General features: G+C 43.3%; 1 protein-coding gene across 1 annotated transcript in view; it reads left to right on the forward strand.

The window, feature by feature from the left end:
* ITK (IL2 inducible T cell kinase) overlaps nt 1-27,887 on the forward strand; it is a 54,078-nt gene that overhangs the window by 14,759 nt on the left and 11,432 nt on the right. Inside the window, exons 2-11 of the mRNA XM_090288490.1 lie at nt 3,345-3,449; nt 4,929-5,010; nt 6,542-6,670; nt 10,108-10,148; nt 12,855-13,006; nt 15,172-15,237; nt 17,605-17,659; nt 24,955-25,037; nt 26,846-26,979; nt 27,328-27,402. Coding sequence (XP_090144616.1) covers nt 3,345-3,449; nt 4,929-5,010; nt 6,542-6,670; nt 10,108-10,148; nt 12,855-13,006; nt 15,172-15,237; nt 17,605-17,659; nt 24,955-25,037; nt 26,846-26,979; nt 27,328-27,402 — 922 coding nt within the window. The remainder of the gene's footprint in view (nt 1-3,344; nt 3,450-4,928; nt 5,011-6,541; nt 6,671-10,107; nt 10,149-12,854; nt 13,007-15,171; nt 15,238-17,604; nt 17,660-24,954; nt 25,038-26,845; nt 26,980-27,327; nt 27,403-27,887) is intronic.

Here is a 27,887-nt window from a genome sequence, read left to right on the forward strand (position 1 = left end):
TGGTGTTGGGCACATGTCAGGTGTCCGGGGTGAAGCCTTGGAATGTGAGGACAGCTTTGAACATGGCCAAGAAAGGACACAAGGCCAAGTGATACTCAGTGGCTCACCTCGAGTGATGCAGACAGAATAACAAGGAAGAATGAAGGCATGTTTTACTTGGTGTGTCTCTTTCTCTGGTGGCTTTTGTGGCTTCCTTGGAGGCTTTTACCCTGGCATTTTTCAGAAATAGCACAGTTGTTTGGGATAATTACAGGCAATCACTGTTTCCCAGAGGAGGAACTATGTTTAGCTCGCTGCCTGCTCCCTGGTGCCGGCCGGGGCAAGGTACAGCTGGCCTGTTGTTTATCACCTGTCTGATCTTGTAAGATCCAAAAAGAATGGCCTGAGGGCTTTTGGAGAGACTGACTGAGAAGGATGGATTGTGAGGGGTGAACCCAAGCACCTTTTAGGGAATAAGAGTGAGTTTTGACAGTGGAATATAAAATTCATCCAACAGAAAAGCAAACCTGACAGCAGGTTCACCTGACAGACAGTTAAGGCACAAATGCCTCTTAAAATCCATGTTTGAAATCAACAAGTATGAAGAAATCAAAGGAGATCATCTGAGTTTAGAGAATGTCTCTTGGAAATCCTGAAGACATACTGTCCAGTAAAGTGGCTGCTGAGCACTCGGAATGTGGCACTTCATGTTGTAATGTGTTGTAAAATAAATGTTTTCCAAAGCTTAGTATAAAAAAGTAGTATATCATTAATTTTTTGTGGTGATTACTTGTGGAAGTGATAATAGTTTAGAGATATGTATTAAATTAAACAAAGTACATTCTTAAAATTAATTTCACTTGATTCCTTTTGCTTTTCTTAGTGTGATTACTAAAGAATTTTAAATACATATTTGGCTCACATTATGTTCCTATTGAACAGTGTTGTTTTCAAATTTCATGTAGAATTTTTAATCCCTGTTCATGACTCCAGTTACTGTTTGCCTCCACTTTATATCCTGGTTATGATGATTTCAGGCTATTGACAACCAGCACTTACCCCGAACTTTTCTACCCCAGAGCTTTTGCTCTTGCTGTTCACTCTACCTGGGATGCTCACTCTACCAGACCTTCTCATGTCTGACTCCTTTTTCAACTTCTGATCTTTTCTCAAATTCCCTCCCTCAAGAGAGGCCTGCTCTGATCACAAGCTGATTGCATCAACCCGTTCCTCGGTCTTCATAGCACTTGCTGATATTGCCTGCCTTCCCAACTAGACTGTGAGCTCCCTGAGAAAGTGTGCTGTGACCATCTCTCTGTTACCTGCCCTCAGAGCAGTGCCCCGCTCATAGCTGGCCCACAACGAATATTTCCCAAATGGGTAAATGCATTAGCCTTAAATATGATTGAGACTGGTCTCTACTCTCGGGGAGCATAGGACTTAGTGGGTTCCGAGGACAAAATGTCTGCAAATGGAGTCGTCCTATTACTGCTGTGAGCCTTTTGTTGCATTTCACTGTATGTACTACCAAGGAAATAACCCAACAGAGGTCAAAAACAAGATAACCTCAAAGCTTAGACTCCCTGTTTACCCGTAGTGGCAGATGGTTATTGAAATGGCTGCTCCCTTGTGCTCTTCTGTTTTTGAAAACCAGATTAAACATTCCACAGACTGTGATTATGGGTAGGATCAGCGTATATGTTTCTAGCTGCAGAAGACTCTACATGTTTTCAGAGGGTTTTAAGGAGTGGCTGACCTCTTCATACATTGCTAGATTACAAAGTGGTTTTAGACCACTGTGTGGAGCAGAGGCTCATTTTCATTTGTATATATCCTATAAACATGTGTGGGAAAGACAAATGCATTACAAGTGGCTAACCTTGACTACTTCAGCATTGTGGAAAGGGGTACTATAAATATTTTCTTCATATACCTCCATATTGTATTATTTCTCACAATGACCACGGATAGATTTTGTACTTTTAAAAAGGAATAAAGTAGACTTTTAGAGAGAAATGTTAAAAGAGAAATGCTAGAAAGCTTCCCTGTATTTGATAGGAGGTACTTCTCACATCTTGACTTTTTTGAAATCTCAGTTCTGTGCCTCAGCTAACATACAGGCCAGCACCCAGCCTGGGTATCAGAAAATGGAAGGTAAATGGTGATCTCATTTCTGGAGACCTCATTGATGTCATGGCTCACTGACTACCAACCAAGTGCCCTCATATATCACAACTCTCTTGCCATACAACTTCCTTAAGCTCTTTAATTGAGAGGATACCCTTTATTGAGGGCACCTATTATAAATGACATAATTACACTTCCCATTGTGTTTTCTAATCAACCCTTAAAAAGTAGGAATCACTATCACCACTTAGCAGATGTGGAAATTGAAGTTCAGGGAGGTTAGATGAATTGCCCAAGGTCATGGAGCTACTTCGAGGCAAAGCACAACTTTGAACCTAGCCTTTTCCAACCTTTTGCCCAGTTCACCACCACTCGCTATTTCCTTCTAGGAAGTGAGAGGTAAAGAAGTGTCTTGCAACTGGTTTCACAGACGAACAAAACTCTATTTTCAATGGAAGCCTAATTTTAGGCACCTGTGAAAGGCTTCTGCTCTCCAAAAGGTTTTCTCTAACTGGCCTTCCATGGAGCCTGAGAGCCCACTAATAGAATCAGTCCTACTGGGTAACATCCCCTGAGATCCACTCTCCAAGGACAAGGACCCTTACAAATGCGTAACACGTAACATCATTATAAATCATGAAGACCATTGTATTAGTTAGTTATCAAGGAAATACATCTAACAAGCTTCCCAATGAATGAGACACGGGGTCCAGAAAGACTTGGTAGAGGTGTGGAGAAGGGATAGTGATAGAGCAGAGTTAGGAATGTGCTACAGGACTGTCATTGTGGGGCTAGGGATAACTAAGGGACACAGAGAAGCCAGGTATAGGAAAGAAAGGGGCCACTAAAGGTATATGTCACCATCCAGGTCAGGCCTGAGCTCCATCACTGAGTTGATAAGGTGACAGATAGGCACAAAGCAGAGAAAACAGGTACATGTGTGGCTGTTTCCTATGGAGTGCATGACCCATCCCAGGTCCAGGTTCTGCATACGCTGCTGTTTATCACGAGGTCATTGGGATATAAGATGCCATGGCTCAGTGAGTGGAAATCAGTCACCCCATCAAGAAAATTCAAAAAGCATGTTCTCCTAGGAGTCTGCTCAGCGTGTCCTTCTCAGCCACTGAGGTAGCTTCTGGACATTTGGGATCTTACTTAGCAATGGATTTCTGGAAAGAACCTAAACAAAAATATTGTCTTCTCTCTTTTTAACTGGGATGTGCATTTTCTTCCCACAGAAGAAGCGCACATTGAAGGGCTCCATTGAACTCTCCAGGATCAAATGTGTTGAGATTGTGAAAAGTGACATTAGCATCCCTTGCCACTATAAGTATCCTTTTCAGGTAAGTCCATCATGCCTGGGGGCACTAGTTTCTCATATCTTACATGATGGTTGAAATCCTCAGTCTTTATAAGAGAAGGTGAGACAGGGAGGGGGTTAGAAGTTAGACAAAACCAAAAGAAAGCTGCTGTGTCCTTTCAATTACTCATTCATTCGACACAGATTAAGCACAAAACCCTGAAAAAGTTGTTATTCCTCATTCTCCTTTCCCTTATCTCTTCCCTATCTCAAGGAAATTCCTAATTACTCTGTTCCGAGGTGGCAGGGTTTGGGGGGGGACTACCAAGGGCCCCAAGTCTTTGGGTCTTTAAGTAGTTTACTCATGATTTGGGGTGACTGATTGTAATTCTTGGTTAGAAAGTATTTGGAGGTTCTGGGGTTAAAAGGAATCAGACTTTCCCATCTGAGAAATATCTGGAATCATGCTGTTTAATACAGTAGCCACCAGCCACATGTGGATGTTTAAATTTCAATGTGAATTCATTTAAATTAAAGAGTATTCGAACTTTAGCTCGGAGTCATATTACAACACATTGAATGAATGAACATTTCACATGTTTAATAGCCATGCATGGCTAGTAGCTACTGTATTGGACACCACAAATGATAGAATATTATCACCCCTGCAGAAAGTTCTATTGGACAGAGCTGGTGGATGGTATCTTTAGTCTGTAGGTTGTCACATTGTCTAAATCTTATTCCTACCCTTGGCATTTGTGGCTCTCGAGAAGTGGATAACTCCTTGCATACCTATGGTATCATTCTTGTTTAACAATCTGAGTGTTAGAGAAAAATACTTTTTCCCTACTAGAAAGGTGACTTCCATGGGTTGGAATTTTTACGGCTGAAAGTAAAAGGAATAACATGTATTTTTCTATCCTTAAAATTCCAATTACGAATGAGTGCATGGAAAAACTGGTGAAATTTTAGATCTGTAGTCTAGTTAAAAGTAGTGGACCAGTGTCAGTTTCCTGGTTTTGAAAATGTGCTGTGGTTATGTAAAATGTTAACATTGGGGAAAGTTGGGTGAAAAGTCCCCAGGAACTCTACTATTTTTGGAACTTCTTGGGAGTCTTACATTATTTCAAAATCAAGAGTTCTTAAAAATCCCATTTATACAGTTGTCATCTAATATCTTACTCTTTTATATGACAGAAAGATTTTATTTTCTAAAAAATTTATATGAGAAATAAAGGTGTTGTCAAGAGGAGAACTCTTTCATCAGCTGTTTTAACTTAGTGATGGCTTACTGATGACATTGAACCTGAGACGAGTAGCCTAAGCTGTGGAGGTTTAAGCTGTGTCTGCACAGCACCCAAACATCTGGATGAAAAGGACACAGGTCCCATGATCACCCAGAGTTTCCATTTTTGACAACAAACACTGAGACCCCACTCTTGGCCCAATGGCCAGATGTGCCAGCTATCAGTCATCCATCTCCGGGCACACTGCTCACCTTGAACTCTGTGTGTGTCTCCAGGTCGTGCATGACAACTACCTCCTGTATGTGTTTGCCCCAGACCGCGACAGCCGGCAGCGCTGGGTGTTGGCCCTTAAAGAAGGTAATTTATCTCCTGTGTGATTGAGTCCCTGAGACCCTTTGATCCTCAGTAGGCTTGGGTTCCACAGTAGAATAAAGGGTAGCTGATGGTCAGACGTTTCTCCCTTTTGGTGTTGGTGGAAGATCCCAACCTTTTTTCTGGGCCCAAGAGGTAACAACCAGTACAGGGCAGGGTCAGCCGAGCCCAGCCCACCACCTGTTTTCATAAGGCTCCATGCTAAGGATAATTTTTATATCTTTAAATGGTTCCATTTTAAAGGGTTATACAAATACCTACACAATATATACACTTTGCCTGCTGGGGAGCAACCTAAATATTTACTCTCTGGCCCTTTAAGAAAACATCTGTTGACTTCTGGTATGTTGTGACGAATATAAACATGGACCCTCCAGTTAGATGACCTGGGTTTGAATCCTGGCTCTGCCACTTACTAGCCATGTGTGCTTAGGCAACTTCCTCAACCATTCTGTGCTTCAATTTCCCCATCTATTTTTTAAAGGGGGTGTAGGAGGGAATAATAATAGTGCCTGCTTCCAGAACTTCTGTGAGTAAAGCCTGGCCCATCATCAGCACCCAATAAATGTTAACTAGCTTTAAACATCTTCAGAGGATCAGTGAGGGTATTTCTTAAGGCTCACCTTCCTGAGAGTATAATTAGAACCAGCATGGTGTTTAGGTCCCTGGGATGGGGAGCCAGGCAAATGCAGGACAACTGAGTTTAAATATTAATCTGTCTCAAAGTAGCTATGGGGACTCAGGGTAAGCAAGCCATTTGAAATCTCAGCAGCCACAATGCCCCTCTCTGAAAAATAAGATAAAAACCGCAAGCCTTATCATCTTTCAAATGGTACATGAACAGCAAGTTCTGGGTCAACTGGAAAGTGATCTCAAGGATAAAGTCACGGGGCACAGAACAAACACTAAAGTAAAAGCAATCAAAGAACTCCCACTATGATCATTGGCCCTTCTCCCTCTGTGAGGGGGGTTTAACTCCTGGGATGTTAAAACTAGAAGCATTGAAGATAATCTGTCGAGTTCTCTGGCTTTACACTTTTTTCCAGCAGTAGAGCCTTTTTTCTCCCGACCATAACCTTACTTTAAAGCTACAAACCGAGAAGCGGTAAAAGCAAAGTTGCTGCGGTTGCAGGTGGGAGAGATGGAAAGTGGGAATCCCACCTTCTCAGTCTTCCCAGTACCCACAGGCACTTTGGTGGGCCCACTGATCCAGTCTAACAACCTCATTGCGCAGTGGGGAAACTGAGGCTCAGTTGAGGGTTTTGCCCAACCTAAGGACCTGCAACTAAACCCAAGGCAGAGCCAGACAGAAACCCAGATCTGCTGATGCCTAAATCCAACATGCACTCCTATGTATATGTATATGCCTGGGAAGAAGGGCCATTTTTTCTGACTATTCTGAGTACTGGTCACTCAAACTCGCACAGCTTGGTCCAATCTCAAGGAGTTATCCAGTTGGTGGCCCTCAGTAGACTGATCTGGAAATAACTCTTCTGCTGGTTCCAACCCCTTTCAGAAACGAGGAGTAATAACAGTTTGGTACCCAAGTATCATCCTAATTTCTGGATGGACGGGAGGTGGAGGTGCTGTGCTCAAATGGAGAAGCTTGCAGTGGGCTGTGCCCAGTACGATCCAACCAAGAATGGTAAGACACCAATAATTCCCTTTCTTCCTTACAAGATAAATGACCTCTCTACTAGTAGGAAGTAAAAGCTCTCAGCTTCCCATCATCACAGATATCATAGGTTAAATGTAAAATTCTACATTTTCAGAAATTTGAGAGGGAAATCATCTGCCTTTACTACCAGACTGGTGATTTTTCTCTTTTTCCATCTCTGTATTTCCTTGCTACTCAAAGTGTGGTCCTTAGCCTGGCAACATCAACATCACCTGAGGGCTAGTTCAAAATGCAAATTCTCTGGCCCCATCCCAGGTCTTCTGGATCAGAATTTGTATTTTAACAAGATCCCCAGAAGATTTGTATGCATAGTTATGTTTGAGAAGCGCTTCTATAACTTCAAGTTAGGAAATTTCAATGGCATGGTCTACTTAAGTCTTAAGATCAGAGACTGTGTTAAGAGGTACATAACATTTATTTTTTACACTGTCATCACATCACACAAATGTTTCATTACACAAGTTCAACCCTATACACTTGGAGGGGGAAGAAAGTAAAAACAAAATAACTTGTTTTGCTCAGTGGCTTCTCCCCACCTCCCCTTCAAACTTGCCCACAATCTCAAAGAAAACAGACCACAGCTTATCTGCAAAGTGAAAACAAAAGAAGTTGTTTCTTGGCTTTTGAGGTCAAAGGCCCTGGTCCTGGGGATTGGAGGGCAACTCAATTTTACCTTGTGTGATGGCTTTGGGACCTGAACCCACAACGAAGGGCAGCTTCACTCTAATACACTTTCGTATGCAATATTCTCCCATTTCCCTCAACCATCTGGGGTACACGATGTGATGGTAAAGAGAAGAGTTGAGCAGTTTGGTATGTTCCAGGTCACAGAGCTAGGAAGTGCTCTCTCCAAAGCCACTGTTGAATAGGGATGATGGATCGATCGTGTGGATTATTTTGCTCCCATTCCCCTCTGCTCTCAACTTCTCTTTCCTTAGTTACCTTTTCTCATCTGTCAGTTTCTTTTTGGCACTAAAACCTAATTTCTCAGATCAACAACCCAAGGCGGATGTACTAAATGTAACTCATGGCTGGATTTTCCGTGGCTTCTTGAGTCATAGCCCCTTTTAGTACCACTTTAAACACCGCTACTTCTCACCTTCCACCCTGGAAGAGAAAGTTCAAGGTGGCCAGTCCCTTGACCCAGAAGAAAGCAATTAACCTAATTTTAGAAGTCAATGATCCTCTGCATTAGCCCTATTGACCATATTCGTGATGATGAGTAGTTATTGGAAAGGAAATGGGAGGTTTTATAAGGCTGGAATCCACCACAATGACAGGGTGGCATGTGCTGGCCTCAGAGAGTGCACAGCGTTCTTCCAAAGTCAGAAATTTGGTTTCCAAATTCCTGCCAGTACTTTGCTCTGGGCCCTCGGATGAGTCCTTTGGCCATTCAGGACCCTAACGCCCTCATCTCTGAAATGGTAAGAGAAGTTTCAGGGGACCCAAGATGAAATATTCACTAAGCCCCCTTCCATTTTGAAATTCTTAGTGTTTCCATTTGCTGTTTCCACCATGCATGTCACAGCTGTTCCCCTTCCGGGTGTGCAGTGTCCCCCTGCACTGAGTGGTGGGCACGTGACTGGGGTGTGAGTACCATCTGAGTGACTCACCAGGATGACACTTGGGGAGGCTGGTCATGCTGAGCTTCTCCCCATGTGATCCAGGGCCTCACCACCGGACAGTCACTTTGTCAATGGCCCTGTTTTTGCACTGCCACCTACGATCATGTCCCCTTCTCAGCATGTACTCATGCTACTCTTTCTGACCTGTCTTAAGTAACCTCATGCACCACAGCTCTGAAAGAATTGAGGGCAAAATGTCTGAGAAGCACACCACACTGTGCACACAGCACATGATCATTGGGTCTGGGCGAAGCCTTGTAGAATTCTGGTGTTGAGCGCACTTATAGGGCAGGGTTCAAGACCACAGATCTGCGGGGTGAAAAACACTTGGGGGTGAGTCTCAGCCCCATCACTTCCTTGCTATGCGACTTTGTATATGTTATTTAACCTAGCTGAGTCTCTGAGCCGGTTTCCTGGCCTATAAAATGGGACAATGGTAATAAGTAGCTCCTTTGTCGGGTTGTTGGGAGCCTTGGGTTGTGCTGACACTTACTGAGCTCTCGATAAACGGCAGTTGAGTCTGCTGGTCTTTCTCATGTGTGGACAGAAGAATGGGAAGCTGAGATATAGATATAGTAGTATGTGTGTGCGTGGCTGGGAAGCAGCAGAGGTGATTGAGTATAAAGGGACCCTGCTACACCCAACCCACAGCAACACTCATTTCTGCAACCAGAACTGGCCCTGATCTCGTCACGTAACAGCTTCACATAGGGCGAGGTAGGAAGGGCAGAGCAAGGCCAGAGGAAGAGACGAGTCACAGAACGTTCATGGCCAGAAGGGGCTCAAGGCCACACAGCCGGTATGTGGTAGAGCTGGGGTTAGAATGCCAGTCTCCTGGCTCCCAGTTCAAGGTTGAATAGGAATCATGCTTCCTATTGTGTTGGTTTTCCTTCTGTGAATTGCATTCCCAATACCCCACCCTGCCTTTGCTCAAGGAGTTAGCTCACGGGCTGGGCCCCAGGGTCTGTGTGAACCCTCTTCCCACATCCCTCCCCTGGGCTGTCCAGCTTCAGGTCAGCCTTGTGCAGAGATGAGGACTCACCACCTACTTCTGCAGTCCACTCCCTGGCTCCCATGGGACACCTAGACACCCACTCTTGGTCCATTGATCCCAGGCCTGATCTTTCAGTGTCTCAAAGGGGAAATACTGAGAGGCAGAGGTAAAGAGATGGTAGGAAAGGGGGAGGAAAACGGAGAGAAAGAAGAGAGGAGGAAGAAGGAACAGAGAGAGGAGAGATAAAGAGTGGGAGACATGGCAACAGGGACACACAAAGGTAAGCAGAGAGGCGGTGTTGGGGCGTGCTGTTTGGAGGCGTTAATGTAACTAAAAGTGGATTTCAGCCTCTCGAAATGCAGCACGGTGACCTCCCCCTCACCACCCCCACCTCAGACCACAAGAGCATCAGGAAGCCAGTGAGTCACAGTGCCCCTGACTCACCCATTCCCACTCCTGGGCACAGCAGGTGGCAGGTGCCCCTGTGGAAGTCTCTAGGCCCTGCCCCCGGTCACAACCACGGGAGCAGGCTTTGCCTGGGAACACAGCAAAAGAGGCCCAGAATATTGGCTTCTGGAAGTTCCTGGTGTCTCCTGGAAAATGAAATCGGGCACCCGCAAGCTGGGACGGACGCCACAGAGGCCCTGACGGAGCCGATCCGTGTTTCTCTGTCTCTCGCCATCTCCTCGGCGCCCCTTTTCTCTGAAAAGCCCCCTGCCTGCTCACCTCCGGTGGGGGATGATCAGTTTCAGGCTCATTTTCTTTTTCTGTTTTTCTCGTTTCAGCTTCAAAGAAGCCTCTTCCTCCTACTCCTGAAGACAACAGGGTGAGTGAGCACAGGGCACTGGGGGCCCACCATGCCGCCGCGGGCTGCTTGACTGGCCTGTTCCCCTCTGTATTTTTTTCCTGCCTGCTCAGATTTCTCAAATGCTTGGTGAATGCCATAAACTGTTGTGATTCAGCTGAACTCAATGCATCGGGCTTCTTGGGCCTGACTGGTCCCGTGGGTCTGTCCATGTAAAAAGCCTCCTCAACTGCTAAATCTTCACGTTGTTTCATCCACCCAACAAACACTTACATATTGGTATCAAATTGTGTGTGCAGCCACCTGACCACCTGGGAGCCAGAGAGGCACTTCGGAAGCACACATTTGATACTTTATGTTTCTCAAAGCACTTCCACACTTTTACTCTCTGTTCTAGACACTTAAGAGACTTAGAGTCTTATTCTCTTGAAAGCTTGGGAAATCAAGTCCCAAGAACAGTTTTGGGACTCTCCCAAGGCCATTCAGCCCTTTAGGAGTCAAACTAGTAGGCTGCTGAGTTTCAGGTGGGGTGGTCTCTAATTCAGGTGGCGGGTCTCAAAGTCTGGTCCCTAGGCCAGCAGTGTCAGCATCACCTGGAAGCTTGTTAGAAACTCAGTGCAGATTCTCAGGCCCCACCCCAGACCTACTGCATCCAAAACTCTGGGAAAGGGGCCCAGAAATCTGCATTTTAATAAACCTCCGGGTGATTCTCAGGCACACTGAAGTTTAAGAAACGCTGGCCTAACATAATTTCTTACAAGACTTAGATGATATCAAGCCAACTCTGGGGCAGCTGTTTAGTCAAGAAGACAAAAAAAAAAAAAAAAAAAAAGAGAGAGAGAGAGAGTGAGAGATATCAGCCCTCCTGTTATGGTCATATCAACACCAAACCACATTTTAGTAACTGCCCTCTAATTATAGAACCTATTGATTCTGCTTCCTCATGCTTCTTCCTGAAGAATGAGGTCTTTTCTTTTTCCTCCAGCCCATATGTGGACGTTTCAAAGACTGGACGTTTCAAAAACTGGCGGCTTCCCCATGAGAGAAGTTCTAAACATCTCAAAGTCTCAGGCTGGTTTTTAGATCTGTCATCAGCCTAATTCCTCACAAGAGGAAAGAAGTGTACTTAGGTTGTAGCAGAAAGTGAGCTCTTTTCCCTCTCCTGCCATTGATCTTCTAAAGAATATTTCACCCTATCTCTAGAAGACATGGTTCGGAGCCTCACCACCCTGGCGTGCAGATGGTTCTCCCCCACAGTCTTATCTAAACCCACACCTGTATGCCCTAAGCCAGTTTGTCCTTGCCTTACTTTACCATCAGTGAAGGTGAAGGCCAAAACCACTGCCCACCCATCTCTCTTTGTATTCTGCCACTTGGCCCTTGAAGACTTCTTGGAGGAGTAGCATCCACGCTGTTTCAGCGCTCTGACCACAGGGCCTTTGCAATCATTGTTCTAGTTTCAACCACACGTCTAAATCCATTGCGACGTTTCTCACCATGAGCCACTTGAATTTATTTCTCCCTTCACCTTTGTGCTCTGTCCTTCAATGGGTGACAGCATCTTGAATGGGCATCTAGAGATGCTATCATTTCAATCCAGTCTGAGCTAATAGGCCTGATGCTCTGTGTGAGAGAGATGGTGGAACAGTCATATCCCTCCTTTGTCTTCAGGAGCCCTTGAACATAACTCCTTCTTCCATTAGCCTTTAGGGTAAAAGCCTCAGGCCCAGCAACTCTTATTCATAGAACCCAACTCATTACCTCATAAGCTCCATAAATATCGAGGCTTCAAATTCCAATCTGGACTCAGCTGGGATGACATACTGCATCAGTATGGCAAGTCTTTATTATTATCATTATTTTAGTAATAGTATTTTTAAGCTATCAAATAGTTCAAGCCCTCAGAGAGCTTTTCACTTTTATAACAACAAATCTCATTCTGCCAGTAATTATGATCTCTTCCCTTATTTACTCTCTCACAAAAATCTGCCACCCCATAGCAGGTGTGCCCATCCTGAACTTGCTTGCCTTAGTCTCCTCTTCAGGTCCTCTATAGCTCATCGAGAGAAAATTACTGAGAAGTAGCGATTTAGGCATCAGAACCCACAGGAGGAAAAGGGGAACCCATGTGCTATAGTAGAAAGACCTTTAAGACTAATTCAAGTGCTAAACTGGGCCACAACCATTTCTCCATCCGGGCCTCAGTTTCCCCATTATAAACAAAAGAGTGAACTAAATGATCGCTCAGAGGATTTACAGCCTATGATTCTATGGATCCAGACAAACCCACAAATCAAATCAGAAGAGCAGGGATGAAATGACTTAGTGTTGATTATATCACCTTTGCTAAGAATGTGATGCTTCCAGCAGAGAGGCTGCAACACGTGACACGGTACAAAGAGAGAAATCAGCAGACTTTTGCGAAACGCTTGTGGCTGCTTGGAATTCACCTCGGTCAGAATTCACCTCATAGAATGGGAGGGGTGATGAGTTCCAGGTATTGAATGTCTCTGTGTTACCTTCAGCACCATAACCCTAACACAGAGTGAAAGCCAACAAGAGGAAGGCGCCTGTCTAAGAGAATAAATACCCCAGGGGGTTGTAGGAGCTGGTGTTTGACCTGGCACCCATCCAGGAGCAAGCTACAGCTCAGGGACTCGCTGACCTCGCTTTGCAGTTTACCTCCTTGCTACCTCTCTGCTTGACTTTGTCGTCTGCCTCCTCCAGCGGTCACTTCAGGAACCTGAAGAAACACTGGTCATTGCCCTGTATGACTACCAGACGAACGACCCGCAGGAGCTCGCGCTGCAGCGCAACGAGGAATACTACCTGCTGGACAGCTCGGAGATTCACTGGTGGAGAGTTCAAGACAAGAACGGGTAAGGCATCTCTGTGGCTGCTGACCAGCGTTTGAGGTGAGGCGGGAACGAAGAAAATACTGGGGCGATTGGTCCTGCCTCTCTCAGCCTGACCACTGCACTGAGTTTGGGGAGGGGAACGGAGGCGGAAGGAAGAGGAAGCACGCATTTGTTGGGGGAATGCCCCCTCTCAGAAAGGGCTGGGAGGCAGTCACTTGCTGTGCTTGCTCCCCGCATCCCATCAAGCACTCCTGGCCCCTCAATTCATCTAAAAATCTCCTGGGTTTTCCTACTGACACCCACCGTTGGGGAGAATGGCAATTCGTTCCACAAAGAAGCACTATTGTGCCCATATGGGGAGGCCATCTCAGAAACAGGTTCAAGACTGCCTGGCTCTGCAAACACCAGAGGACCCGCCTCAGAACTCCATCCTGTCAACCAGCTGACACTTATTTAGCACACCTGAGGTGGGAAATTTCTTCCCCCAGGTCTCACTTTCTCAAGTGACAGTTTACCCTTTGTTCAGTGGCCCGTGGAAAGGCTCAACTGCACTTCAAAGGGCTTTGAAGAGAACACCCCAGAGGTCAATGGGCATATGGGAATCCCCCCCACACCCCGCCGACCTTTGCTTTGTAATAGTGCCATGTAGTGGAAAGTATGCAAGATGGCAAGACAGAGTTGGACTTTAGTATCGGCTGCTCTTGTTGCTCTGGCTTAAGGGACTTTGAAAAAGTCCCTTAACCTCTGTGAATGCTTTTCCTTATCTGTAAAATGCAGATGGTTATGTAAGCTTTGACTGTCTCCGAATGTTGAGAAAAGCAGCAAGATGATGAAAGGGATAGGGCTTTGTAAATGCTATATCCACACACAAGGGAAGACAGTTACCACCATTCATGTAGATAACCCAGCTTTGGTTGGCATAGTAAAACACAGCCATTCTATTTGAAAGCAAAAATAGCATTGACCTATTAATACATAGTAAACATATGGTGTGGCAAAAACCGATGTAATTAAGGGGAATTCCCAAAGAGAGATATGAAAGAACTAACAAATCTCAGAACAAGATGACTCCCATCAATTGGCACTGACTGAAGTGAGCACTGTGTTAAGGAGGATTCTGAGGCTGGATGTCCAATTCTCAAAAAAAAAAAAAAAAAAAGCGCATCATGATTGACTTGCAATGTCAGCCCGGGCACGAGAGACGAGATAATCATCCCATATTTAACATCCCCATTCTTGCTTTCTTCAAACCTCAAAACAATTCTGTGAAATAGATTACATGTTCCCCGTAAACATAATCACTAGATTGAAAAATGGCAAAAGCCTTGATGGAGTAAACAGTAAGAAGCTATCAGGCATCTTTTGATAGACTGGCAGAGTGTGGAGGGATTTTAGGTGTAATCTAGTATAGGTCCCTTGTTTTACAGGTACAGAGTCAGAGGCCAAGAGAATGAAGGATGCTGTTCTCACCTTGTGGTATTAAATACGATAGTGAATGTGAAAGTGCTTTCAAAAGTACAAGCCTACATGCAGATGTGAAGTATTTTGATGCACTTATTCGTCTCTTAATCTTTGGTTATGCACAATTATTTATTCCTGCCCACAAGAGACTCCACCCCCAAATCCAACATGACTTTATCCTTTTTTTCTTGTGTTTTATGATTTATGTCGGAAGGACTTCAATTAACCAAAAATATGAGGGAGGCCTTAAATTAAAACTTACAATGCTGACTGGCAGTATCTTTTGGCACCTGTGGTTGGAAAGTGATTTTTTTATATTTCAATTATTTGGGTTTCCTGACTATAAAATAGTAGCATTAAAGTGGAAAAAGTACTGATTATCACACTCAGAAAAATGTTTCCTTATAGAATATAGACTGCACTTTTTTTTTTCCAGTAGAGGAACTTTCACAATGAGGGCAAAAGCAAGCAGTGCTTTTTAAGCAACATAGCCAGGTCTTATTTATTACGGTTCATATTTTAGTAGTCGATCTATTGCCTTTAACAGATAGCAAGTTGTTATTTTTAGCAATGCGTTTCTCCTAAAACTTTAATATGTCTTATCAGGAATGACAAATAATGTAGGGCTCTCCCACCTATAACTGACCGTATGGATATACACTTATAAAATGGAAATATGAAAATCAGTCCTATATTAGGCTAAACACTGATTTCCCCTTTAACAGGCATGAAGGATATGTACCGAGCAGTTATCTGGTGGAAAAGTCTGCAAGTAACCTGGAAACCTATGAGTAAGATATTTTATTTATTTTACAAAAATATGGTACTAAGGAGTCCTCCTTAGATCAGAAGTAAGTTATTGGTTGATTATAACATTACCAGGCATTTTCTCTTCTCCCCATACTCTGATCCCTAAATAACAGTAGAGATACACTTTAAATAAGAGAAGGGGGAGGGTACATGTACTCACCTGCCCTTTTATCAACAGGATGCTTCTCTGTACCTGTGCAGATTGTAGTAAAGGAAAAGGTTCTTCTGGGAATCCCAGGAATATTGGTCTTAATTGAGAAGGAAAAAATATATATTATGAACACTGAATCATACAAACTGACTTAAAACATGGTTTAATACATCCAATATCAAAATAGCAGACAAATAGGTATTAAGTATCTGCTTAGTTTGTGTTGTTTATTTCAAGGTATTATTTAGAAGAGTTCACATGGATATGATTTTAATGGAACTACTTAAAGTTTAATAAAATCAAGTTGTAGTGTACAGAGTACTCACCATATATGTAGATTTTCTAGCTCAGCTGGTGGAAAGCATGGAAGCTATCACCCCAAAGTAGCAATGTGCACACCTAGATCTTGTTTTCTAAATGACATTTCCTGCTGTAAAGATCAGGAGTTCTTGGAGAAATGGCCTGGGGATTCAGAGGTGGGGCAGGGAAAGAACAAGATGAACATGGAACATCTTATTACATCAAAATGTAAAGAAGTACCCACCAATTTTTAAACATGATGTGGAACAAGCACAGAAGTCAGCTTTAAAATGCTCCTTCTGACCATATCTGGGACAATTTGAGTATTAAAATAAATAATGATAATTATTTAATGGACTATACTCCATTGAATAAAATAAAAATTCACAAGAAAGAGATAGCTTGATAGGTAAGTAAATAAAAAGGAAAATAAACGAGAAGAGAAAGCTCTTTCTTGCCATAGGATTTCAACTAAAAAATGTAGAAGGAATGGTACAGTTTTAAGAAAATCAGTATTTTGTAACTCAAAGTATCAACAGATTCAAGCAAGAATCATCAACGAATGTCACAACTTGGGGGTGAAAGTTCGATATTTACATAGTTTCAAAGTATCTTCTGACAAATCACACATTAATAAGAAAGTGACAATACCTGGTAGACCGTATCTTAACCCAATGATCAATAATGGGACAAACAGACATTGTGCATCTCCTGATGTGATGCACAGAGGACAACATCACTTTCATGATATTCCTGCCCAAATGTGCATAATCTCACTTTAGTTACAAGGAAATAAAAGACAAACCCAAAGGGAGGGATATTTCATAAAATAATTGGTCTGTGCTCTCAAATATGCAAATATCATGAAATATAGGAAAAGCTGAGAAATTGGTCCACATTAAAGGAGACTAAAGAGACATGGTAACTAAATGCACCAGTAATCCTGGATTGGATCTTGAATCACTCCAAAAAAAAAAAAAAGTTACAATACACACTTTTGGGGTAATTGATAGAAGTTGAACAAGGTCTTAAATTAAATAATAATATTGTATCAATGTTAAATTTTCTGATTTGAATAATTGTATTATGGTTATCTAAGTGTATACTCTATTTCTTCAAAATACATACTGAAGTCCTTAGGAATAAAGGTCTATTTTCAAATGACTCAGGAAAAAGATATTTATCTATCCAGAGAGAATGGTAAAGCAAATGTAAGTAATTGGTTTATCTGAGTGAAGTTTTTATGGGAGTTCTTTTATAGTGGCTTATAACTTTTCTATACATTCGAAATTATTTAAAAATAATTTTTAAGTCATCACCAAATATATAATACCAGGATTGAAGAATACTAGCTATGAGGACTTCTGTGAACTCATGTGATGCTTATTAGGCCAGATATGGTCAAGTTTTTTGTTGTTGAAATTTGAATACCTTCCATAGTGAAGAGCTATCATTTATTTTCTGAAGAGTCTCTCAACCTGAGATTCATTTTGATGAAGTACATGTGAGTAGCCCCTGCCCCTCAGCTAAAAGACTCAACAGTTGCAAGAATCCTTAAGCCGCAATGAAACATATATAAAAATGCTTAGAGTTCTTTTCTTTTTCTTTTTTTTATAGTCAATGCCTTTAGAATAAATAAGCATTTATTTTAAGTGCTCATCAGGCTGGGAAGTCTTGTTTATTTTTGTGTTTAATTAGAATCTCTTCATTTATGATAAAGGAGACAAATCCAAATTTCCAACTGACTAAACAATAGGGAATGGTGGAGCCTGGAGCAAATAAAAAAGTATAGTCCCCCTCCTGAAGGTATTTCTGGCATTAATTATCTTTCATAAGTAAATCATAAAAAATGTTTAAATGACATTGACATATGACTTTTTTTTTTCCCTGCTTTCAGGTGGTACAATAAGAGTATCAGCCGAGACAAAGCTGAGAAACTTCTTTTGGACACAGTAAGTCTTCTTAACTTTCCTTTTGACATAAACTAAATTGTGAGCCACGCTGTGGTTTATGCCAATGCATGAACCAGTATATTGGATTATCAGTGGTTTTTGTTTCTGGTAAAAATATCCTGGGGATTTATGGGACAAGCATACAACAGGGTAAGAAATCTGGCGGGATGGGTGTCAAAGACCTTGGTCTTGACAGGCAACCGTTGCCACAGGTGTGATGGTCTTTTGGCTGTGAAGGCCGAGACCAGGGGGCAGTGGGGTTGTCCTCCCTGCCCACTTCTCCAGCTGGGGGAGAGGAGGCTGTGACTCAGGTTCTGCCTGCTTGAGCTGTGGGAGCAGAGGAAATACACCACTGTTTTAACTTATTTTTCATGCAACAGTTCTCAAAAGCCATGCAGTGTGAGTGGCAGCCCTGACCTTACCCAGGGACACAAGGATAAAGGGACAGAGGGATGAGAAGAGAGAAAGCATGGTGGAGTGGGAAAAGGACTGGGTCTTGGTCCCTGCTCTGTCACTAATTCAGGGTGGGACTCTGGGGACCTCTCATCTTTCTTCTGGGCCTCCGTTTCTCAATGAGAAGGAGATGAGCCTTGGACTAAATCAGGGGTGACAATTACTCAGCACTCACACTGCTCATCTTTGCTCCTGTCCCATGACCGACATGGTTGATCACAGTCCACAGCTTTGAGATCCTTTTCAGCACAGTGTTCCAGCAGTGGCCATTGATTCACTGGCACCAGAAGATTTTTCTTTATTCTAGGGTACTGCCTCTCAAAATATCTGTGTTGGATCCCTTTTTGTGGTGGTTCGTTTTTTAATTTCCAATTTATCACAAATTTCTGTTTTCTAAAATAAACTAAAATGAATTACTAGAGAAAAATTTAAAAGAAGCAAAGACAAAAATGCAAGTCCAATTTTTTAAATCATTGTTAGATTTCTTTGACATAAACTTAAGCTACCTGATTGCTATAAAAAGTTTCTAAACGCTTACTCCCGGCTTCTCCTTTTGTCTGGGGGTGGACCAGTAACAATTCGCCACAGGCACCCAACTGCAGACCACACGTTGGTAGCGCTGAGAACTGCAGCTCTATGACTCTTGCAGAGAAACCAAACCACGGAGGTATTAAGAGAAAGCCACCTCAGAGCAATCGATTAATTCATCAGGATGGATGCCTAGAGGAGTTCTCAGACCTGTCTGCACATTAGAATCACCTGGGACACATTTGAAAAACCAGAGCCCAGGCCAAACTCCACATTCATTAAATCAGCATCTCTAGGACTGGAAGGATCCGAGCATTAGTAATTCAGAGAAAAATCTCTCTGGCCAATTCTAATATCCAGATGTTGCTGGTGGCCAGTGCCCACCCTAGCCTTACCAGTGAGGTTTGTCAACAGTCGGTAGGAGTTCCTGAAGGCATTAGCCTCCTTATGCTAAATGTCAACACTGCCTCTGTCATTTCACCATTTTCCAGTTATGGTTTGAAAGTATTTCCTGTCTTTAGGAATCATCAACTGCAAATCTCTCCTGATGGGATAAAGCTGGAGTGGCCAGCTCATCCTGGTTTGCCTGGGACTGTTGACTTTTATAAGGGAAACTCCTGTGTCCCAGGAGCACCACCCCTGGGCCAGTACCAGGCCAACCCGCCAGTTGGCCACCCTAACCATCCATGATTATGGGTGGTGGTTGGGAGTGAGCCTGAGAGAAGGAAACCTGGGAAGATGTCAGGAAGCACATGAAAGGCTGTGATGGGAAGGGATAATGAGTATTGTCAAAGAATAATTTAAAGATGTAGAGTTCATTATTAATGTCTATTTGCTTTTGCAGAAGAAAGACTAATAATAGATTGATTCATTCTATCAGAGGGAAAAATATAATATCTGTAAGAGGAAAATGGGAGGGAAGGAGGAAAACCCACAGTCGTTTTCGGGAGCAGTGAGCTCCATTTCTCTTCTTTGGGGAAGTTGCTATTAGCAGGCAGCTAACAAAGGGGACATGGTGAGAAGTTCTGCCCTTGGGCATCTTGTCTTCATTCAAGAGGAGGAGCTGAGTTGTGGATTCTCCAAAAGACTCTGCATGTTTACCAGTGAAATGAGAGAAAGGCAGTCTATTCTGTCCCCTGTCTCACTTATCACCCATCTCAGTTATGGTGTGGTTGCATCATTTCCTCTATCAGGACATCTCAATACAAACTCGGGGACCTTACCATTTTGCTGAGCACGGGACTAAGTACTTAGGGGTGCTTGAGATAGGACCTTTGACCTCTGTGAGCTTTACCCTCTGTTGGGAAACAAAACAAGCTCTGAAGAAAGACTTAGAGGATAATCTAAGGTAAACTCTGAGCATATGAGGCAGGTCTCAGTGGTCTCTGAGTCCAGGGAAGATGCTAGAGGAGTTGGATTTCATGGAAGAGGAAGAATTGAGCTGAGACATTTCTGGACCCTGGTTTCTACTTGGTTCCACACTGACTTAGCATTTCATCTTTTCCTGTGGTTCCCAATAGAACCACTGGGAAACATTTAAAAATTCATATTCCCAGAGCCCACCCCAGACCTAACCACCAGACTCTCCACACAGAGTTTCTGGGAATCTGCATTTTTTCAAGTCAAACTTGGGGTGCACATGTAGCCAGTGCAGCACCTAGGTCCCCCAACCCGGGTGACTGGATAATACAGTGAAACTTGACCAATTGAGAGGAGTGCAAAATTATTTTAAAACCTGGATTATACAGAGTTTGAACAAGTGCAGTTGTGTTAATTTCAATCACACCTTGGTTCACGAAGTGTTGCCCATGCTCACTGTAACAGCCCACACTAGCCGTTCTTTGGAAGGACTTAAATATATACATTCTGATTGCCCTGACAGCTGACACAGTCCTTCTTACTAACACTCTGAACTACTTGACCAAATCCTCTTTGCCTCCTTAGGTAATACAGAGGTGAATTTCAGTGGGTCCCTGCCCTATATTTAATGTCTCCTTACCAAACAAGTATAGGACCATTAAGACATGGATCAACTCATGTCAATTAACCAATAATGGATTTATTTCATTTATATTACCTAAATCTCCTGATGTACTGCCCCATACATATTTCTCCACTAGGACAGAAACCCTTTATCATGTAGCTGCTGTACCTAGGAACCCAAAACTGTTTCTACGACAAAGTAGTTGCTCAGTAAATATTTGTTGAATGGATAAATACATCAAATGCTTAATAAGTGATTTTAAATTAACAATCGTGCTTAAGGAGAATCTGGCTGATTGTGAGCATTATTGGGGAAGCTTTTTAAAAATACAAATTCCAGTACTCCAGCCCTCGCCAATCAGAACCTCTCAAGGTAGCACCCAGGGGATTCTGGGACCTACCCAAGTTTGGGAACTGCAGAAAAGCATTTCCTATGGTGTCTTATTGGTTCTTCGGATAACACCTCCTCCAAGAAGCTGCTTATGCTTTCCCTCTCCCTTTGAACCCTTATGGGTTTTCCTCACCTTGAATCCTTATGGTGCAATGTCATTACTTCTCCAGTGGCACTGCTCTCACTCAGCCTTGGACCTCAGCTGTTTCTCTTCTGCCTAACCCTATTTAGGCAGAGGGTCAATTCCTCGCAAGCAGGCCCTCCATACCTCCCAGCATTGCACACATTGAGTGGCCTGAATTTCCGGCAGGAGCCTTATCTTACACATCGATTTATCTCATTTCCATGCTTCTAAATTGTCATTAAAAATGCAATAGTGACTTATTAATGGGTTTGTTTCAAGAGAAGAAAAGAGCCATCTCCAGAATAAAGAGAGACTATGTGTCAGACCCTCTTAGAGTATAATGTGGCGTGATAAGGCTATGAATTATCAGTCTCTTTTTTTTGCAGTAACCTAACCTGTGTGTCAAGATTATCTTCTGTAAGATCACCTTCAAATCTGTGGACAGAAAGAGAAAAACATAATCCTAATCCAATCAACATGTCTCTTATGAAAACAGAGAGTGGAATTAATGCTTCCAGCAGATGCTCACTCATAGCACGTGGTGATGAGCGCAACAATAGTGCCAATAATCCTTGTTCTGGTATCATATCCCAGGAACTATTCGATGGACTTTACATGAATTCTCCCAGCAATCTTATAAAGATCATTTTACAACTGAGAAAACTGAAGCTCATACATTTAATCAGGAAACATCTAGAAGTTACAGAACTAAAGACTGTTAGAATAAGAATTCCCTTTAAAAATATCTGTATTATCCCTTTTATGTTGTAGGCGAGCAAACTGGAGCCAAGTTCAGAGCATAGCATAGTCTAGACTAGAGCCAGGTGCTTCTCACACACCTATACACACCTGCACACACATACAGAGTTAATAAGAGGATAAAGGAGTTAAGTTTTATTCTCCCATTCCTGTATTTCTTATCCATGTATTTCACCTCCTTGGTGTTATTTTTTTCTCTTGTTGTCTGTTTACTTATTTTTTTTCCAGATAAAATATAAAAGGTAAATTGAGACCTTGAAAATGTCCCACGGGAGTGGGGTTCTCCCTCTCCCACCTGCCCAGGGCTGCATTGCCCAGGTCAGTGCCCCCTTGTATGATGGAGATATGAGCAGAGACCCTTCAGGCTCCTGTGTTCGTGGTGGTGGTGAGTTCTTTTCAGGAAGCAGGTGGTACAGCATATGCTGGATGCCTCATTTCCTCCAGAACACAAAGCCTCCTCAGCCCCAAACCAGTTTCCTGTCACCCTCACTGACTGTTGCCTAGGACAACTGCAATGGAGGAAGAGCTCGGAACCTCGTGTGCTCGGAGGAGCTGACCACAGACCTCACCTCTCCCTCCTCTCGTGTCTGTGGATTGCTCTTGTTAACAACTGAGCCCTGCTCAGATTACAAATTTTTGTCCAAAAGATAAATGGCTCCTTTGAAAGCCATTGATTAAGGACAAAAAAAAAAAAGTGTTCTTAATAGTAGAGATGTTTACACTCCCTTCTTCACAAGACAGTAGGTAAATTACTAGTCTTGTTGGAGTAGTTTCTTCCCCTTTAGAATAAGTTGCGTATGCAAATAGAGTCGAAGTTTTGTTTCTTCCTGCCTTGAGTTTAACCCATCACATTGCAACGAGGCGAGAGCAAAAGCTTCAGTATTTGGCAAAAGGAGAGAAAGTTTGAAGACAATCTATGCTACATGTAATGCCTGGATGTATATCACAAACATGATGAGAGATAAAATTAACATATAACAGTGTACGACAAAGCGATCTGATATATGTGTATACATTGCAAACTGATTGCCACAATTAGTTAACACCCAGCACCACACAAAATTACAAGGTTTTTTTCTCATAACTCTTAAGATCTACTCACAGCAACTTTCTAATACACCACAGAATCTTTCAAATGTGCAATTCAGTATCATTAACAATAGCCGCCATGCAGTACAATACAGCCACACGACTTATTTGTCTTACAACTGTGAGTTTGCTCCTTTTGACCACCTTCCTCCACTTGCCCCACTCTCCACCATCCCCCTCAGATTTCAAAAGAGCCTCTTGAAACTCCCAGCAGAGATAAGAAGAGTTTGGGGAATTTCACAAAGTTTATGTTTGGCAAGAAGGAGCAATACTGTAAGAGCCAGTTATCCCCCACCCCCACCCCCACTCACACATACATCCTGCAGGTTTAGGGCCAAGTTAGAGGAAGCAGGTTACGTCCCTGAGCAAGCTAAGCTTCGTGACTCTTAGTGCTGTTTGGTGAGACAGAGACTGTTCCTCAGGACTGTTATAAATAAGAGCTGCGTGTTTAGCTGAGTCAGTGGAGATCAGACCTGAACGTCTATAAGGATCATAGGGCAAGCTTTTGAAAAGTTCGGGTACCAAGGGTCCCAGTCCTGGAGATTCTAGTGCATGGACATGGGTGGGGTGAGCATGGTCAGCTGTTTGCTGTTGCTGGTCTGTTTTGTCTCGGGGAACTGTGATAATCAACAATGTCTAGGACTCAGGGGTTTAGGTGGTTAGACCAGATCAGTCATTCTCAACCAGAGGTGATTTTGTCCACCAGGGGATTCCTGCTAATGCCTGTCATCCAGTTGTTAGAGACTAGGGATCCTGCTAAACATCCTGTGAAACAGGAAAGCCTCCTACCACACAGAATTAAGGGGCCCAAAATGTCAACAGTGTGGAGGGTGGGATAACCCTGGACTAGATAACGTTTATATGGCCCTTTCTGACCCTGAGATTCTAGGATTCAAACAATTAGCATGCCCATCGGTGTGTATTATTTTTATGTGTAGACAACCCACCTCTGGTGTTTGGGGGCGGAGGGGCCGGTGTTGTTCTAAAATTTATGTTCTTTGCACCACATGCTCCAAGTGTAGGCCCACCTCACAAGGCTCCTATCTCTGCTGGCTTCACTTAAGGACCATGCTATATCTAAGTTAAATAAATCAACTAATAGATTTTGTAAATATGTATTACCGGCAGAGATTTATAGCTGGGTGGGAACAGAACATTAGACATGAAATACTCAAAACAGAGTTGAGATTTTAAAGTTCCCACCAGGAATGAAAAACTGGTATATCCAGTTGCTTATACTGATTTTATCAGTGCTAGCAAAATTGTCGGGGGAAGTGAAGGATACATATCTGGGTCTTTCCCTTCTCCCTACTTCCCTTGTGCAACCAAAAGCTCCATGGTTTTATTTTTTTCCTTTTACCCTACAGCAAAATCAACACTTTGAAAAGGGCCTAAAAATATTTTTTCATTAAGGACTGATGAAGCTTCCAGGACAGCAAGCTTATGACCTTGTAGAGGAATGGAGAAGTGACTCTTAACATTTGTTAATGAAGGCATCATGGAGTAATAGAATGAGCATAGGATTTACTCACAGGCCAAGTTTAAGGTTCAAATTCCAGGTTGGCCACGGAATAGTTGTGGGTTGTGAGAAATTCACTTCAGGTCTCTCTCAGTATCCTCTTCAGGGTATTGAAGGCAGTAGTATCTAGATTGTAGTGTTGTGGTGAGAGCTGGACAATATCTGTAATGAATCTGGTACATGGTGAGCTCCAAGATGGGAGAGCATGTGTCTGTTTGTCTTCATTACTACTTCTGTCATCACTAGAATAGCCTTTGGCCTATGGTAAGAGCTCAAGAGATATCTACTGAGTGGATATATAAAATGGTGGCCATTATTGCTGAAAGTCTGCTCTATACCAAGCTGGCCTACAGAATTCCCCCTGTTCATGAGCAAGGAAGTTCACAAGTTGGGTATGTGAGCCTGACTGTCTGGGATCACCAAGCTTCCATTCTTTCTAACCTTTCCAGGGCAAAGAAGGAGCCTTCATGGTACGAGATTCCAGGACTCCAGGAACGTACACCTTGTCCGTTTTCACCAAAGCCATCGTAAGGTATGGTGTTAACTTGCTTATCAGCGCGGAGAGAGACAGTCCTGAAGGGGGCAAGGACGGTGGCACACACAGCAACAGCAGGCAGAGCAAGAGGTCAAGGGGTCACTGGGGATGGTGTGTTTTCCCTGATCCTGCTGAGAACATCAAGGCCAGAGAGATTAAGGACATAAATGTGGTGACTTAGCTGGCAAGTGACAGCTGGGACTGGATACCAGTTTCTTTTCCCAGTTAGTATCCCTGAGTGCAGAACTATAAAGAGCTAAAATACCTGGCTCTGTACTTGTTGAGTTTGTAATTAATTACAGAGAAAAATAAAAAATATATTTCTGGCTGGAAGCAATAAGATATGAATTCTAGTTCCAGCTCCACTAATAAAGCTACATCTCTACCATTTACTGAGTCCTTGCTACATGCCAGAACTTTATAGACCGTTTCCAATCCTAATAAGCCCTGAACTCAGGTGTCACTATAATCCTCTCACAAAGAAGAAACTGAGGCTCAAATTACTGCTGGCACCTCCCTGGGGTAGTGGAGATGGAGTGATCCAGCCCCATCATGCTTCCTCCAGCTGCCTGCAAGTCCCTCCCTGCATGTCTGCCCCTCTCCGGACCTCAGCTTCCATCCTTGTAAAACCATGTCCAATTCTCTTCTAATTAGAAAATTAGAAAGAATAAGAAGTTGGACAATGACCAAAGTGAAGGGAGAATTAAGAGAAGAGAGAAAAATAATTATTGAGGGTCTTTGGGAGGACGGCGGATGTGAGCAAGACTCAGAGCGAGAGCCAGGGTTTTGACAGGTGACAAAGAGGAAGCGTGCTGTCCAGGGACGGGGAAGCAGGCAGTGCACATCACAGGGACGAGAGAGACCTGCAGCTCCATAAGACAAGGAGGAGAGCAGTGAGAGCTGTGTGGGATCCCCAAGATCAGCCCAGGTTTGGTGATTCACTGGGAAGACTCACAGGGTTCGGCATATAGTTGTACTCCAGGCTCAGACTTATTACAGCAAAAGAAATCAAAGCAAAATCAGCCAAGTGAAAAGGCACGTGGGGCAAAATTCGGAGAAAACCAAACACAAGCTTCCAAGAGCCCTCCCCCAGCGGTCACACGGGGCGTGCTGGATTCCTCCAGCAACCAGATGCAACAACAGGGGCGGAGCGGCGTCTGCCAGGAAGGTTCCTGAGAGAGAGAGAGAGAGACGCAGCGCCCAAGGTTTTCACTGGGGGCTGGCCACGTAGGCAGCTCTGCCCAACACAAAGCAAAATTCCAGGCTCCCAGAAGAAAAGCAGGCAGTGGCAGAACCACATTGTTTATACAAACAATTTAAGCAACAGAAACCACCCACATTCATTAAAGAATGGTGAGAATCCTCCCCAAATCCAAGTTCTCAGACACCAGCCGAGGGCCAGCCTTGTAAGCTGCCCTTTCTGGAGACAGCAGTCAGGGCTGCTACATTAACTGCTGCACGCGTCAAATGGGTGCGAAGGGGCTCACAATGCTTGCTTAACATATGCTAATAACTGGTTAAATCTGTAGAGTGGGGAAGGCAAACATGTAGCGCATATGAGACCACTCTGCATTTTGTGGCTGTGGAAGAAACATCACAGCACTGACTCTAATTGGGTCCCCACGCAGCCTCCGAGGCCTTAACACAGAACCCAGGGCTAACCTGTCAACGCTGACACACGTGGACGTATATTGGTCCTCCTTGTGAGAGCGTGGAAAGCATAGCTAGTAGGAATCAATACCAGTCAACAGCTTTGTGTCTAAACATTGCTTTTCATCACTGCATTAATGTTTTGTTTATTTAAGTGAGAACAACCCCTGTATAAAGCACTATCACATCAAAGAAACAAATGACAGCCCCAAGCGATACTATGTGGCCGAGAAGTATGTGTTCGATTCCATCCCTCTCCTCATCAATTATCACCAGCACAACGGAGGAGGTGAGTCCTAAAGGACAAGGGGGGAACCTCACACGGGAACTTGGAGCAAAGTGACAAATGCCTAGCCTGGTTTCTTCGTGTCAAACGAGCTGACCTTAAATAATAATTAAATATACAAACCAAAAAGGATGCCAAATATTGGATTATATTACATATTTTCCATTAGCTGTTGGAATCATGGGACTTCACCACCTGCCCACCTGTGTTTCTGACCGTTCTCGGAGAGGGTGTAATATCAATGATTGGGCTTCATATTTGATTGGGTTGTATTTCTTCCTGGTGGTTTAAACTAGGATGGTTGGTACACTAAAGCTCTAACCACAGCCTTTTGCTTTTTTGTCAACCCAGGCCTGGTCACTCGGCTTCGCTACCCGGTTTGTTCCTGGAGACAGAAAGCCCCCGTCACAGCAGGGCTGAGATATGGTGAGCAGCGCATTTAGGAACATTAGACATTTGTCCTAAAACTCATGTCCCTAAACATCTGGGACACATCTGAATGGACTTTCCCAGACTTAAAATGACCATTGGAACAGGTGCACTGTAATATGTGGAGATGGTATGCACAAATAAAACATCTATGTGTGTAAGAGAGTTACCTATATAAGAACATTTATCGTGGTCAAATCAATGTCCGTTGGTTTTAGTTAAGAGTACATCAATGACATGTTTATTGAGCACCTACTTTGTACAGAGCACTCTACTAAATGTTATTAGAAAAATAGTAGGTAACAATGCCTTAACACTGTGCTCCCACCTTTTTTTCTAGATTTTTGTATTATCTAGGTTGTCAGGTACTGGTCTATTGCAAGAGCTGGCAGCTGGCAGCACCCATAAGGGTTTGTTTCCGCAGAGTATGAAAATGCTTTTTGAATGACATTATGAAGGGCATGAGTCTCCAGTGACATAGG

This window comes from Furipterus horrens, unplaced genomic scaffold, assembly GCF_987537825.1.
Source record: "Furipterus horrens unplaced genomic scaffold, mFurHor1.1.pri manual_scaffold_10, whole genome shotgun sequence".
NCBI lineage: Eukaryota > Metazoa > Chordata > Mammalia > Chiroptera > Furipteridae > Furipterus > Furipterus horrens.